General features: G+C 35.2%; 1 protein-coding gene across 1 annotated transcript in view; it reads right to left on the reverse strand.

Moving 5' to 3' along the window:
• Nucleotides 1-4,567: 4,567 nt before the first annotated feature.
• The window catches only part of SYT10 (synaptotagmin 10), an 80,099-nt gene continuing 67,500 nt past the window's right edge, over nucleotides 4,568-17,166 (reverse strand). The window contains exons 6-7 of the mRNA XM_066258092.1: nucleotides 13,599-13,728; nucleotides 4,568-10,551 (exon numbers count right to left, since the gene is read on the reverse strand). Of these exons, the coding sequence (XP_066114189.1) occupies nucleotides 10,480-10,551; nucleotides 13,599-13,728 (202 nt within the window). The 3' untranslated portion in view covers nucleotides 4,568-10,479. The remainder of the gene's footprint in view (nucleotides 10,552-13,598; nucleotides 13,729-17,166) is intronic.

A 17,166-nucleotide genomic window follows, 5' to 3' on the forward strand; every position in this document is an offset into this window, starting at 1 on the left:
GTGAGGGGCCATTTTGCTGTTTATTTGCCTGAGAAGCTGTTTTCCCCTGCCTGTGTGCTTGTCTGCAGTTGCAAGACTCTATTGAATGGAAATGGCCCAAAGCTTTCTGGCTCCGCAGCTTCTCTACCGTCTGCCTGAATCCAATGTGTACCTGCCTGGCCTTGGCCACCGGCATTATAGAAGGATCACAACAGAATCTTAAAATCTGATCAGGCACTGTGTTCTCTGATGCCCTTTCTGGGCTTTGTTGTCACCATAGTGTCTCTTTGACACCTTTCCCTGTAGTTCCCAGTCTTTTTGGCTCTGCAATTTATCACTTGCCTCCTGTTAAGTTCAAATTCTTTTTTCTTTAATTTTGCAAGAGAATTCAGCTTCGTCTCAATTTTTATGTTGAGACTAATAAATAAAAATTCAAGGAAAAATCAGCAAAACAAAAGATGTTTGTTTTCACTAAACAAAATTTTCCCAAAAAGCACATACAAATGGCTAACAGGCACATGAACAGATGCTCTGTACCACTTATCATCAGGGAAATGCAAATCAGAACCACAATCAGCTATCACCTCTCACCTGTTAGAATGGCTATTATCAAAAAGACAAAAAACAAAACAAAACAAATGTTGGCAAGGATGTGGAGTAAAGGAAACCCACAGATGCTATTGGTGGGAAAATAAATTGTTGCAGCCATTATGAAAAACTGTATGGAGATTCCTCAAAAAATTAAAACTAGAACTGCCATGTAATCCAGCAATTCCACTTCTGGGTATTTATCTGAAGAAAGCAAAAATACTAATTCGATGACATACATGCACTCCCATGATCACTGCAGCACTATTTACCAAAGCCAAGATATGAAAGCAATGATCACTGCAGCACTATTTACCAAAGCCAAGATATGAAAGCAATGATCACTGCAGCACTATTTACCAAAGCCAAGATATGAAAGCAATCTAAATAGAGAATGACTTCAATGAGAAGAATCTGGAGATTTTAAAATCAATTTTCATGATTTATAAAATGCAGACAAGAGGTTTTTTTTTTTTTTAATTTTTATTTATTCATTTTAGAGAAGAGAGAGACAGAGAGAGACAGAGAGGAGAGAGAGACAGGGGGGAGGAGCTGGAAGCATCAACTCCCATATGTGCCTTGACCAGGCAAGCCCAGAGTTTCGAACCGGCGACCTCAGCATTTCCAGGTCGACGCTTTATCCACTGCGCCACCACAGGTCAGGCCCAGACAAGAGGTTTAATGGCCTAAACTACAATAGTGGCAATGGTAAAAGAATTTTAAAATATGCTATGGTGAGCAGGAGCCTCCAGGACTTGAGCATATGCACCAGCTCCTTCTCGTTCTTTCTGTGCTCTTCTTTCGCCAGGCCAGAGTCAAGTCAGTCTCTCAACTACCTTCTTAGCAACTTGATCTGGACACACACCTATCTTACAATTTTTGAAAATATTTATCCCATCCATGGATTTCAGGTATTAACGATGGGAATGATGTTGGTAAAAACAAAACAAAACAAAACAAAAATCCTAGTAACTATTAGTGGCATAGTGGTTTCCATATTATATAAATGACACATATATGAATGAATCGGTAGATCAAGCACAACTGATCTCAATTTATAGGTGAGTAAAGGTCAATAAATTTCATATAATTTTTACCTTGCTGATTTATCTAAAGAGGCACAAAAGCCATTAAGTGCTTCCTTGTTTCACAACATATTTAGTGTGTTCTGCTGAAAAGCATCAGGTAGTAAATTATGAATATAATTTGAGGGCCAAAGACATAGATTTAAGGCCCAGTTCCACTGTCTGCATACCTTGGACTTTCATTTAAACACAATCACCCCATGAATGATAAAACTCACATGCCTCATGTTCAGATTAAGCAATAGCATATGTGAAAATATTTTAAATTTGTATTAGTTTTCTTTGTTTTTTACTTTTTTAAGTGAGAGGAGAAGAGATAGTGAGACACTTCTGCATGTGCCTCAACAGGTATCTACCTGGCAACCCTGCTTGGGGCCAATGCTCAGACCATCTGAGCTATCCTCAGTGCCTGGGTCGGTTCTCAAACCAATCAAGCCACTGGCTGTGGGAGAGGAAGAGGGAGAGAAGGGGGAGAGGGCAGGGGTAGAAGCAAATGGTCTCTTCTGTGTGCCTTGACCAGGAACTGAACCCAGGATGTCCAGATGCTGGGCTGGCACTCTATACACTGAGCCAATTGGCCGAGGCCAAATATTAGTTTTCATATTTCATGACATGTAGAGTCTAGAAGCCTAGATTTTGAATTAAGTTAACCAGATGTTCAAAGCTGTGCTCTATTACCTACATGTATATCCACTTAATTGATCTGAGCCTCAATTTCTCTGTCTTCAAATAGTCATAATCGTACATCACAAGGATTTTGTACAGATGAGGAATAAGGTAAGTAATGAGCACAGTGCTTGGTGCATGGTACATGTTCTGTATGTTTTAGGCAATATGTCCAATTTAAAAAAATCTAATTTTTTATTCTATCTGGAAATTACAGTTTCTTGTTAACAGGACTCTGTAGCTTTCAGTACTGCTTCTCCCTTGTGCTTCACCAACACAAGGTGGTAGGGTATGCATGCTTCTGGAGGCTCTGTTTCCACAGGCCACAGGGTGGTCCAGGACTCCAGGAAGTGTGCAGTTTGGTGGCTTCTTGTGTTCTCAATGTGATTCTTAACTGGTAGTTTTTTTACTTAATGGTGTGAGTTCCCACCAGTGACTCAGGCCTAGCTTCCCACTTAAGGTGAAATTTGTCAAAGGAAAAAATGATCATGAAAATATACACAAGCTAAATAATAAGACTCACTAAATAAATTCACTGTGGGAATTGATTTTGTTCACACAATTTATACTTGTAATTGGAGCTTTGGATAATTTTTTTTATGTGAAGGAAAAGTAGGTTTAAAAAACATGAAAACTGTCCAGTGTCCTATTCGTGGTTACTGTTCAGATTTTTGAGTTAATTTTCTGTAGATATTAATGGACATATCTTCCCTGAGTTCTATATTATTTTATGAGAGTGAATAGAATCAAAACTGTTCAAATATAGCACAAAAATGAATTTTAAACAATAGCATGAATAATGATGTATCCATGAATTGGATGCTTTCAGCTTCTTTCATATACAATGGTGGTGACAGCCTCAAATTACATAGAAAACTGTCAAGATAACAACTCATATTTTTCAAGGTTTGGTTAACTTTTAATTGCATTTTGCTGTATATTTCTCATATATGTATTTTTTCATTTATATATTGTATAAATTGCCTTTACAGATTATAGCCTAATATTGCACCTTTTGCTTTGCAAAATGGAGATCAGTTTGAGATGTGATCATATGAAGAATTTGTCTGCATTAAAAAGAGAAACAATAAAAATCTCTAAAAATCAATTAGGAAAACAATTCCAACAGAAGAATGGGAAAAATATTAAAGAATAAAATTTAAATCGACAATCAATATATATAAAAATGATCAATACCACTAGAAAAAAATTAAAACATTGATACCATTTTTTGTCATGATCAAATTGGCAAATACTCAAACAATAATGCCAAGTATGTATAGAGTAATTGAAAACTCATATATTGTTAGCGGGAACTGCATTTTAAATCAGTGTCAGTATAAATATGTACCCGTCCTAAGAAAATAAGTATAAACACTTATTGGGGAGATATTTAGAAATAGTAACAAGAAGTGGCCATTTGTTTTCAGAAGAAACTTAGATTTCAGTCAGTCTCCTCACTTTTAAATATAAGGACTTAAGCAAGGACGACAAGTCAGATCATTGGCTGCTTTCTCCTGCATTCTATACAGTCTTATTTACTTGTTTCTTTGAGTTGTATTTCATTTAAAACAATGACTCCAGGGACAGAACAACTATCTGGTTTTTTAACAGTTCTAATTTCTTTTGAGTCAGTACTGTATCAAGTGCCTAAAGTTAGTTGCTACAAACATTCCTTATGAAAATATTTTTGAAAATCTGAGGTAGGGGTGGGTGAAGGGGGTGAAATGGGACTGGAGATAGACTTTGCGTGGGGCATGGGGGCACGGTGTGGGGGAGCTGAGGGTGTTATATTAAGTGGGACACTTGAAACCACCTTAACAAAATAAATTAAAAAAAAAAAAAGGATATCTGAGGCAAAACAGAAACAAATTCAGTAGTTGGTATGTCCCAACTACTGGATCACCTGCTAAAAGTATTTATAGGGGCTTTTTCCAGATGATACAATGTAGCTAATATGTATCAATGGTATTTACCTCTTTTAACACTTGACTAATAATTACCACTTAATAGAAATTATCCAGGGCCTTAAATTAATAATTTTGTGGAAAAAATGGTATGTAGTAAGTAAAGTTTTTTAAGATATATGCAATTTTTTGAATTGCTGAAATACTGATGAATGAATTAAACCACTCTCTAATGTAAGTGCCAAAAGAAGATGACTATTAAAGAAGTAGCAACATAAACATCTCAAAATTAAATATGGAAAAAGTATTTTTTTCAGACAAAAATAATTTTTATCACTTTATTTATTTTTCAAAATACATATGAAACAGTAAAATTATATTTCAAGTGCTTTCCATTTTCTTTTACAAAAGTAATCATAAACTTCATAACAGCTTTGAGGTTTCATTGTTACATAATTCATCTGAACCTGACAAATATGTTCACACATTCTAAAGACATTGTAAAAATACTGAAATGTGTAACATCTTTTAAAGGTAGCTGCAAAAACATTTGTTCTCAGCAATACAATTATATGCTGTCAAGTTTCACAAATGGCTGGTTACCATGTACAAAAGCTGAAAACACAAATTTCGAAAGATTTTAAAATTTTCGTTCTATACTACGGAAGTCAAACATACTGATTTGAACAATGGTTACATATTACATCACAAAGTTCAGTTAAAAAGTCACCTTATGAACAATGACTGACAGATACAAAGCAGAATTAAATATGGTGGATCCAAATTATTCAATGTCATGTGAAAAGAGAAGAATTTTCATGGTTGCTGCCAGTTTGGAAAATATCTTGGATATTTATTAGTGAAATCATCACATTTACAATGTGAGGCAGTTCTTTTCTATTTTGACTTCTTCACTTTTCATAATAAAATGAAGGCCTCACTTTATGGTGTTGCATAATTTACACGTATTTTGTAAATGAACCCAATTACATCTTTCAGTTGGAAGGGTCAATAAAAAGTTAATGCAAATAATACAAACTTGGATTGAACTTTTTCTCTCTAAAAATTATAAATGCAAATATTTTTATCTTAAAGTTGGTCTACCAGCTTCTTTTTTAGTAATAGAATTTATGAAGCTATTCACACTGGAAATTACTGTTGTTTTTTTTTAAATGGAAATCTTAGAGGGTGTTTTTAAAGAAAAAACAAATATATAATAAAACCCACAAAACGATCTATATAAGCAGAGTAAACCATGCAATTTTTTAGAGAATGATTCTGTTGCCAGTTTGTACATAGCTTTAGGGATTATAGGATTTTTGTTGTTGTTGCTCACAAACTTTATTCTACAGCAAAATCATAGTCAAACATAATTTGATGTAGTGATGTTCAGACGGGAACAATTTTTTGAAAGACAGAACAAAGACAAAACCCCAATGCATTAACCTTCCAATGTTGAGACTTACTTCTCTTAAGAATTTTTGACTGATTTCTATAACATGCATTGTTTTCCAATACATTGTTACTGAGGGCACAAAAACGTGAAATTGAATAATTGAAATCCACCACCCTGTACAGTGAATAGGGATTCTGTGCATAGGAGATGCAAATCAGAACAAAATTTCCAAAGAAAATGGCAATTTTTACCCTTTCATGACAAGATCAGGCATAGTTTGCTCTTGGAGAGGGTTCTCACGACCTCGGTGAGCATAGAAGTTACTGTCAGTTTGAGATGAGAATATTTCCATATAAATACAATCTGCCTCTCAAGATCTACTGAGGTCACTTCCAGTGCCTCAATATAAATAAAAATAGGATTATTTTAATCAATTCCTCCTTGTAGGAGTATATTTAAATAATTTCAGGCACAAAGATGTCGATCTTTTCCCTTAAACATCTATTTTGTTTTTCAATCATTACATCTAGTATTCAAAATGTTGGCATTCGATAAATCCTAAAATCCTACCTCAAACCTTAATTTAGTGATTTTTTAAAAGTGTTTATAGAATGATATTGTCGTGCCATCAAATAAAATCCTGGTTACTTATCTTCATGATGAACAGGGAAAAAATAAAATCAGTTTTTATTTTCTTGATGAGAAAACACTTAAACTGAATATTAAATGCCACTATTCAAATATACATATTTTTGGCAAACAGTTGATTATCAGTGCATCTTTTATTAAATTACCATTCACTCAAATTAACACAAGATTGAGTAAATGTAGGAAAAGTCTTTTAGAAACAGAAAATTCTTATATTAAAGAGTATTACTGAATAATGCGTTAGAAACAGCATTTAGTTTAATTAGCTGTTTCCCATGTCAAATGCAAACTCACCATTTTCTTTTATATAATGGCTCAGACAAATCATATCCTGAGCCTGGTCACTGAGTAACTATTAAAAATACTGTATCATGGGGTTTTTGGTGTTTTTTTTTTTTTTTTAACACTGTTAGTGGATTTACTTTCCACTAAAAGTTTAAATACAAAGGAGTTTTTGGCTTTATATTCAAATTCAAATATTTTTATTTCAATATGCATTAACACATCTGTTTATCATTTACTTATGTAGATTCTTTAAATTGTTTTATGTTCTGTGCCTTTGTATCATTTCTTATTGGCAGCAATAAATTATTAGCCTAGTAACTATAAAAGTTTAGATCAATTAAGTGCCTTGGAACAACCAGAGTTGCTACAACAAAAAGTTGTGAAAAAAACAGATCTCAGCATTTTCGTTTAGACTTTATTGAGGTTGAATGACTTTCTTAAATCTTTATTAACTCTAGTTTTTCTTTTTATAATTATCAGGTTATTAAATTACCTGGTCATAATCACAACTAAGGTAGCAAAATAATTTCAGATGAAGCTCCATTCCATGAAAATATTCATTGTGAGATAACATCAAGAACCTTTTTTAAAAAGGTAAAGAAATGACCATGCATTCAATGCTAAGTCTTTGGCTCTTTTGATAACTCATTCTGAAATAACTTATATTTCCTTTATGATAGTAAAAGCTGAGAAAAGAATGGAAGTTTAGCTTTTTTTATTTCTGAAACAGTTACTCATTAAAAGAAAGCCTTAAGACGTTGATAGCTCTTTACTAAGTCCACAAAATTTTAAAATAATAAACATAACAGGAGATTAAACAGGTGAAAATGTCAATTAAATATCACAACCAAATAGGTTCAAAGATATTTGCTTTTATCTAAAACCTGAGTCAGTATTGATCAGTTGTGATCTCCCTGTAGTAACTAGAACAACGCACACACTCCTCAAAACTGCGTAAGAAAGTCGGTGCTTGGCTCTGCCTTCCTGTCTCTTGTTTCCTGGCAATAGTCCTGATGAAATTTGTACTCAACTGTGAACGTACTGATGAGTTTTACATGTAAATCAAGTACTACAAACAGGACTAGCCTGAAAAAGAAATATTAAAATTGTCAAGAAAAATATTTTTAAGAAACCAGTGTAAAAAAAAAAAGCATCAACTATTCAGAGTTTTGGGAGATTATGTACTCCACAAATAAGAATGCTCTTTTTATATTCAGTTTCCTCATTCTCCGGATTACTTAGTGAATCAAGTAAAATAAATAAGTAAATAAATAAATAACTTGAAAAGAACACCGGTGTTGTTATGCTAAAGAGACAACATTGGCTCCTTTTTCCTAGACTTAAGTTTGGCAAGTCCCTGAATAAGTCCCTGAAATTAGGTATTCATTATATACTGAAGCTGCAACTTCATAATGTGTCAGTGCTGTCATTAAAATGTGGTGTCCCACACGAACAAGTGGGGGAAATCTATAAGATCACACCTTATTTTAAATATTGAAATGAAACACATTCCATCTGCAATCACAGGTAGAAAGAGAATACGTTATGGTTGGATGCATGTTGTGGCTGTGTAGAGTGAGAATGTGTTGTATTAAAATATGGTAGGATTACATTATATAATGTGCACTATCATTTTAAATAATGCTTTATCAATATGAGTGTAAACCTTTCTTATGTATTGCGTGAAAAATAATTTGTGGTTAATTTTCTCTCCTTAATCTCTTTCACAGGGTTAACAAGTACTCTGGCCTGCTGAGTTTATTCTAATCCCTAGGAAATAATTTTAGAAAATTACATTAAAAACATATTTTAATCTACAATTCCCATATTAAAGTTGCCTGGTTGATTGTTTGCATTTTTTCTTTCTTTCTTTTTTTTCCCCCCATTGCAAGCATTGGCTTTTTCTCTGTATGAGGCAAAAAAAGCATAAGCTTTAAGAATGAATATAAAGTTCTGAAAATACATTTACAGATGGAAACAATTATTATAATCACTTAGGATATATATTACTAATTAATTATAAGCTGTAGCTATAGCTACTAATCAAACAACTATCTCCAAAAATGTCATTTTATTAAGAAGGTAACTTTTGTCTTCCCATTTGACAATTGTTATTTTCTAGTAAAATAAAGAATTCCAAAATGGAAGTGTTCTATTCAGTGATTCAGTCTACAGCAATGATTATTACAGGCTTGATAAGATAATCAGGTATTTCAAACAGGTTTCTTCTTTTATCTTCAATTAGAAAATTTAGCTAGGAATACTAGCTTTCACTAGGATGGTACAGTGTTTGAAAAATTTTAGGGAATTGTTTGGCTTTATAATGTTAAATGTATAAATTACATCTTAATTAACAGTAATGCCATCGTTATGAGAGATGCCAATAAACAACTTTCAAGGCTTTTAAAACTTTTTATTTTTTAATATTTAGAAGTACGGAATTTTACTAAAATAAAAACTTTATAATTGTTGATAAAATTTCTCATTCTGATGAAGGTGTTTTCATAGTCTAAGAACAGAAATTCTCGCCTTTTTATTTTGCTTTGTTTTGGTCTTTTATTTTCCTATCTTGGGAGAAACTTGAAATAACACTATCCACAGTACAAATCTCAAAAGTAAGGTTGAGGTTATTCAACAGAGATACCTTCCAACAGGGTCCAGAAATAAGACAATAAAAAGTTAACTTGATTTAAAAGAAAGTTCTATCCTGTAAAAACATTTGCATAGTTTTCACCACGAGTGGCCTGTCCTTGATCCTTATTTAATTAGGCAAATGTCTTTCCTGAAAGGACGATGGGGTTGGGCCTTCAGAATCATTTTATTTTTATTAAAGGTTGAAATTATATTATTTATGGTATATTTATATAATTTTCTGAAAAATAAGTCATCCTTTCTTTAAGAAAATACCCAGTTTTAACGATTAGCTTCTGATTGGTTTTGAAAAGTCACCATACTGTGTACAACCTTAACAACAATGAGCAGACATTTATTGTACCTTTGGTGTCTGTTAGTATGGTCTATCAGAAATACAAGATCTTCATGATAGCTTCATGTCACAAAATGTACATGTCACAGTACTTGAAAACCTTACAAACACAAAAAATGAATGACTTCTAATTCTAGTTATTTAGGAATACTAATGCTACATTTGAGATTAAGATTATTAGAATTTTTAAAATATCAGTTAAACAGTACAACAGATGTGTGAACTAATGCAACATTAAGACAATATAAAATGGTAGCCCAAATGGCTCAACCTCCATTTTCCAGCTACTAAATATTACTTCTTAAATTTATATTCAAAATGGTTCTTTAAATTACAGCTTTATCTGTATGTTATAAACAACAAGCTTGAGAGACAGTATCTTGGGGTTAGCAGAGCCAAACCTCATCAAGAAAATAATTTGCTTAGAATGAAATATATTATCAGAAAAGTAACGTGAATTTGATTGCACAAGGATTTAATGCTGTGTGAAGTAAGTTCAAAATTTCCATTAAAGGTTATACAGAAATATGTGCATACCAAGAAACGAACATAGTTGTAACAAAATCAAAACCATACACATGTGACCTGTGCTACTTTATACAATAGCAGCATAAACAATATTAAATTCTAGGTATTATTTTTGAAAATGTATTTCTTTGCTTATGCAAAGAATTAAAACTTAATACACACTTTTTGTGCTAATAGGCATAGAACAAGAACAACAAAATGCCTTATGGAAGTAAAGACTATCTGTTTTCAAGTAAAATATATCAAGATGTCCAAAGTTAATAAACAGACAAAAATAAGTAAATAAAAAATTACATATTAAGTTTGTTTATAACTAGGATATATTTTAAATGAGGAAATCAAACCTTCTACTTTTTTCTGATCTGATGAGTCCTCCTGGGTCCCTACTACAATGGTCTTATTTTGGAGGCTTTACGGTGTGGAAGGTGGTTTGGGAGATGAACAAGATCCTTGACTGTCAAAACTGGTCGCCCTGCCAGGTAACTGAAAGACAATAATTTCATAATGTATAATCTAGTATAAAAAAATAATACAATGGATCATAATTGCTTTTTTAAATAGTGAATAGTCACTCATGATATGCAAGTCTCTGAAGAGAAAATATATATATAACTACCCTGTACTTCAGAACTCACCTTCTCAGGTAGCATGAGAGAACACAAATATCTCATAGAGATGTAGGCAGAGTGTGGTACAAAGATGGTATGCAGAGCAGCAACGTGTAGATAGCTACTCATGACTGCAGTTCCATTTCACATTCTGTGCTAGGCTTTCAGTTCTTATTGTAAAACAACTACTGATTTATTACAGTGGGGCGCAATTGGTAGATAAATGCAGTAAGAGGTTCTAGACATAACAGACCGTGCTTTACTTGTTCTAAAGCAGGAAGTAACTTTTATAGGAGCAATTAATGAGATGACAGGGACTAAGATTGGCAAAAGAGAGCTACAAGGGATAAAGATTAATTTCTCATGGTCCCTAAATATTATGTACATTTAATAAGTTTAGTTACAACAGAATAAATTCTCAATTATCTACGTAGAAGTAACCCGATTTTCTAAATGATGCTTTAGTTTCTGTACCACCAATTTACCCAGCTCTCAAATTATTCCTTTGTCAGTTTAATCCTTCTTCTGGCAACAAAACACCTAATTTCATACTCATCACTTTCCCACAGTGCAAAATGTAGCCAGTTCTTAGGTTTCTAGTCCGTATGTTCTGTTTGACCATTGAATGTAAGCGCAGGAGTTGGACAAAACAAGCTGTTTGCTGGAGAAAGTGCATTTACATAATCTTTTAGTCCACTTGTGGTTTGCTACTCTACTGCTAGAAGAATATCTAAGATCTTCTTCTGATGTCCATATTGTAATGTTTCTTCCTATATATCCTATAATGACTGACAGAAACACATGCCTAGTCCATCATTTCCCTTTATCAGATAAATGTATAGCATAATGCTCATTAAACAGTCATATGTAATTATAATATACCCTGGGTCATATAACACATGCCTTTCATTAGCTCTTGTTCACATCATGTCATTTCTCCCTACATAGTTTCTGTGAAGTCTGAGGGGCCTGATTTCCATTTCCATTAAGTATGGAGCATGGCAGCTGTAGACGGAGGTGGTGGTCTTCCTGGGATTACACAGCCACGGGAGCAAGGATTAGAACCCATGTGCCCCTTCAGTGTGGTGCTCTGCCCGCAAATTTTACTCTTATGTCTAGATTCTTAAAACTAATATTTACTTTTCAAACCTTAAATAAAAACAAAGATGAGAATCAAGAAAGGATCATAAATGTATAGTAAGCACTACAGTATACTTTATACTTCAGACAATATACACTATTGAAATATAACACAAGCTCTGGCCAGTTAATTCAGTTGGTTAGAGCATCATCCCAAAAAGACAAGGTTGCAGGTTCAAACCCCAGTCAGGGCACACACCGGAGGCAACCAATGAATGTACGACTGGGTGGAACAACAAATGAATTCTTCCCTTACCCCCCACCCTGCCCCCTTTCCCTTCCTCTCTCTGTCTCTAAAAAAAAAAAAAAAAAAAAAAAAAAATTAAGCCCTGGCTAAATAGCTGGGATGGTTGGAGAATTGTCCCAGAGTGTGAAGGTTGTAGGTTTGATTCCCCCATCAGGACACATACAGGACCAGCTCGATGTTTCCGTCTCTCTCCCTCCACCCCCACTACCAAAAACAAGAAATAAAAGACAGCCTTTCTTAGACTTGTTGAGCTATTTAAGAATGTACTTGTCTGTATTTCTGAAACCACCATAGGGGAAAGCACTGGGTACCTGGGTACCTGTGCGTGTGCATGTGTTCTGTCTCTGAAATGATGAAGTGAGGTAAATAGTTGTAACGCACACATATATAAACAGATTCTATAATGATTGTTCACCTCTGTTGTCTGAGCATGAAATGTTCACACCGCATTCATCTAGTTTTCTCTGTGTCCTGAGACACAGCGGAGGACACATTTTTATAATTAAGCTGAGACTAGAACCTGGGCCTACGCACATTTAGTAGGAATTACACTGTGCCTAGTGTCAGAACAAGAAGCAGAATCTTGTCATGGAGATGTGGCAATATATCATTCACTTACTATGTGGTTATGATAGCTATTCTTTTCACCGAATTGCAAAAATTCCATCATTGACCACAAATTCTTTTGTCAACATGCCTTATCTCTCAATTAACCGGGTTATATGAATGACTAACTTTATGACTCTTCAAGAGGCTGTAACCACTGTTATTCCATTTAGTGTTTTGAGTAGACTGACAATTTCCAGTAGACTCTTAGAAACTGGTATTAATATTTCTTCTGATAATACAACTTAATATATTCAGAGCTAACATTGTGTCATACTTAATGCCAAGCACTCAATATTTGGCATTTTACTGATATTTCCTCTACAAATTTACTACTATGACAGAGTAACAGCAGAACCTAGATTAAAGTCATCTGCCCCAAGTTTCTTCAGTATGTAGTCACACAGCACCGCCTGGCTCTGATCGTGCTGATGCCTCGATATTTTAAAAATCTGTAAGCACTTTTACTTCCTGGCCCAAGTTGGGGTAGATATACCTGTCCTCTTACCTAGATGAGTTGTAGTAGTTGATAATGCCTCTATTAAGGGATTCTGGGGAAGTTTAGGTCAAGTGGTTATTTTCACAACAGAGAAGCACCAACATTCAGTTTCCAGTTAGTAATGAATGTACTCAATTGCGCCACCATTCATTGATACAAGTTTTTAGGTTACACAAAGAAAATAACCGACTTGCAGGAATATGAAACACAGAAAGCTTAGTGATATTTGAAACCGAACAAGGCATCTGAACTCTGAATATCAGAAGATAGAATCTGTGGAGCAAAAGCAAGAGCAGTATCTGTTTTAAAATAACTTTTTTTAAATAGGTGAATATATAAAACAACAGAATATTGTTATCAGACAGCATATTTAAGCAAAAGAGATAAAAAAAAAAAAAGAGAGTAGGTATCTGGGAATCACAGAGCTCACCTCCAGCAAGGGGTGCCAATGCGTTATTGGTTTTCGGTGATAGGCCAGCATTTCGTTCCAGTGGTCTCGCCCAAGACCCTCAGCATCTAGTCCTGTCCTACACACACCTATGACTTCATTGTGTCCTACCCTGCAATTCAGAGAATATTACACTTTCATTCTAATATTTAAAGATACATGGAGTTTCACACATCTTAGCAGAATTTTAAACATATGATTAAAACAGATTTTGTGACAGGTTTTAAATGACTTTTCAGATCAAACTACTTCAGATCGAGTAAAAAAACCCCTTAAGTCAACTAAAATTTACCAAATAGTATCAGCATTTAAAAATGAATTTGTAGGCCCTGGCCGGGTAGCTCAGTTGGTTAGATCATTGTCCTGATATGACAAGGTTGCGGGTTCAATCTCTGTTTAAGGCACATACAAGAAGCAACCAATGAATAAAACAAATGGAACAACAAATCAATATTCCTTTCTCTCTCCTTCTCTTCCTCTCTCTCTCTCTCTCAAATCAATAAAAAATAATGAAGCTGTACAAGTACACACATAAAACATTTTAGTGCTCTGTAACTTGAGTACATTTCACAATAATAAATACAGTGTGAATGAGAGATGCTAACTCATTCTTACCTATATGATGTACTTCTTTCTTAGAAGCAATTCTATTAACTTTATGTGATGTAAATCAAAATCTTCCTCTTCCCACAAGGCTTAATGGTCTTTAATGACACTTAGACTTCTCACCAAGAGCTCTTTCTTATATAAATGATTACATTTAATTGACTTGGAATGATATGTCAGTAAATGTTATGCTTGTACTCTAATTAAACAGGGCAGGGCTATGCATGTTCAGGACCACACATCTGATTTTTTCATTGTATAGCACCAGAGCATATTGAACAACATTCCTATTTTCCATCCATGTCCTGTTTTTATAGGAACAAATCAAAAATAATAATGACAATGAGTATTTTTGGAGCTTATCATATACCAGACATTATTCTAAGAAATTTAAATATACTGATTCACGTAATCCTCACACCATGAAAAATGAGTAACATTATCATCATCCCATTTTACAGAGACAGAAAGTAAGCACCCAGGAGTCCAGGGACCTCCCTGCTTTTCGATCTTAGTAAGAGGCAGAGGCAGGATTTGAATCGACTCAAGGACACAAATGGTTAAGGTGCTTCTCAAGAATGTAGCCTGACCAGGCGGTGGTGCAAAGGACAGAGCGCGTTGGACTGGGATGCAGAGGACTCAGGTTCCAGACCCTGAGGTCGCCAGCTTGAGTGCGGGCTCATCTGGTTTGAGCAAAAAGCTCACCGGCTTGGACCCAAGGGCTCTGGCTCGAACAAGGGGTTACTTGGTCTGCTGAAAGCCCGCGGTCAAGGCACATACGAGAAACCAATCAATGAACAACTAAGGTGTCGCAACAAAAAACTAATGATTGATGCTTCTCATCTCTCTCCCTTCCTGTCTGTCTGTCCCTATCTATCCCTCTCTCTGATGCTCTCTCTGTCTTTGTGTAAAAAAAAAAAAAAAAAAAAAAAAAAAAGAATGTAGTGTAATATAAAGCATTTCAAAGGTTATTTTGACAGATGTCTCTAAGGAGACTTTGAGATGACTTTAGGACATTTCATTACTTTCTTCCTGTCACTGATATAGATTTGTATGTTTACTATCCTTTCCCTCAATATTAAGTGTTCCAAACAAGCATACTTTTAAAAGTAAGTTTCTTTAATCTTTCGGTTTTATATGTTGTCAGGATCCATTTCCCTAAACTTGCCTGGGTGGCCCGTGCTCAGCTGACTCTACCTGCAGCCACTGCTCTGAGGAGTCAATAGGAGTCACTTTTTGTCAAGCAGGACAAGGGCTTTTAGTTTGGAATTCCAACTAATTCAAGATCTCTCTCTCTCTCTCTCTCTCTAAAATGATAGCTTTTTTTTTTATATGAATTGTGATATAATTTAATTTTAAATACACTGCTCACAAAAATTAGCGGATATTTTATCCCTTCATATTCATTTTGAAATATCCTCTAATTTTTGTGAACAGTATAGAAGAAACCTATCATTTCATTTTTCACTGCTTCATTTTGCTAGTTCTGAGCCAGAGGATTGCTCTGGCTAATAATAATCAATAGAGAAATATTAATTTCTCTAGGTTATAGGGTCCTGGTTACTACCATTTTCATGATACTATAAAATGGATATTCTTTTAAAATATCTGTATATGTGTGTTCTGTTCCACTTGTGTTATTAGAACAAAATAAATGTAGTAAGACACTATGTGCTCATAATTTTGTAGGTTAAATAGGCAGTATTCGCTTCTAAAAGGTTTATAAATATAAAAAGCAAAACAATAAAAAGAAATACAGATTAAGGGCCAAAGAAGAGATATGAACATTTACAGTGGGACAAGAGTTCAAGGGAAGAAGAGGTTGGTTAGCCAGAAAGACACAGAAGTGGTGACTTGAGCAGGGCTGTATGGCATGGGGGAATGAGACCACAGCGCAAGGTGATCCTCCAGACACGGGAAGGGTGGGCAGGTACAGGTAGGAGCTGCGGCAGGAAGAACCTTCAGAGCTGTACCTGGGAGCCTGCAATTTATTTCAGGAAAGAAGTGACTCCAGGTGTGCAAGCCGGAAGAGCTGTCCACAAAGCACTGTCTTAAGATTGATGTGAAAGCTGCAAGGCTGTGTTCCCATGGCCGCTATTCGCTTTCTCCTCTTAGTGTTCGCAGTTCCATATCACACTAAGGTTTTACAAATGGGAAAAGTGCACACCCAAGAGATTCCATAACTTTCCCTTTCACACAGCTAGTTAATGACTGAGCTCTGGTAAGAACCATAATAATCATATTCCAGCCCAGTTGGGAAAATACACTCTTGATTTTAATCTCTGCGGTTACTGTACAAAGGCTTCACAATAGTGCTTTCTGTCATGTGCTCCACACTGCTTTTGCACCCATTCATTCCCCAGCCCTAACACGTCCCGTCCTCAACTTAAGAGTAACACTTCTTGGCTCAGCGGTAGAGCGTCGGCCTAGCGTGCGGAGGACCCGGGTTCGATTGCCGGCCAGGGCACATAGGAGAAGCGCCCATTTGCTTCTCCACCCCTCCGCCGCGCTTTCCTCTCTGTCTCTCTCTTCCCCTCCCGCAGCCAAGGCTCCATTGGAGCAAAGATGGCCTGGGCGCTGGGGATGGCTCCTTGGCCTCTGCCCCAGGCGCTAGAGTGGCTCTGGTCGCAACATGGTGACGCCCAGGATGGGCAGAGCATCGCCCCATGGTGGGCGTGCTGGGTGGATCCCGGTCGGGCGCATGCGGGAGTCTGTCTGACTGTCTCTCCCTGTTTCCAGCTTCAGAAAAAAAAAAAAAAAAAAAAAAAAAAAAAAAGAAAAAAAAAGAGTAACACTTCTTTGGAGAATAATAATAATAAAAAAATATTAAAAGTGGGAAAAATGAGTTTTGAATGAATAATTTTTCCCTCTTCTAATTGACATTAAAACTGCTATAGAGGAATTTGGTTTGCATATGACTACATGTAGCTGTTCCTTAAGGAGC

The sequence above is a fragment of the Saccopteryx bilineata genome, chromosome 2, assembly GCF_036850765.1.
Source record: "Saccopteryx bilineata isolate mSacBil1 chromosome 2, mSacBil1_pri_phased_curated, whole genome shotgun sequence".
NCBI lineage: Eukaryota > Metazoa > Chordata > Mammalia > Chiroptera > Emballonuridae > Saccopteryx > Saccopteryx bilineata.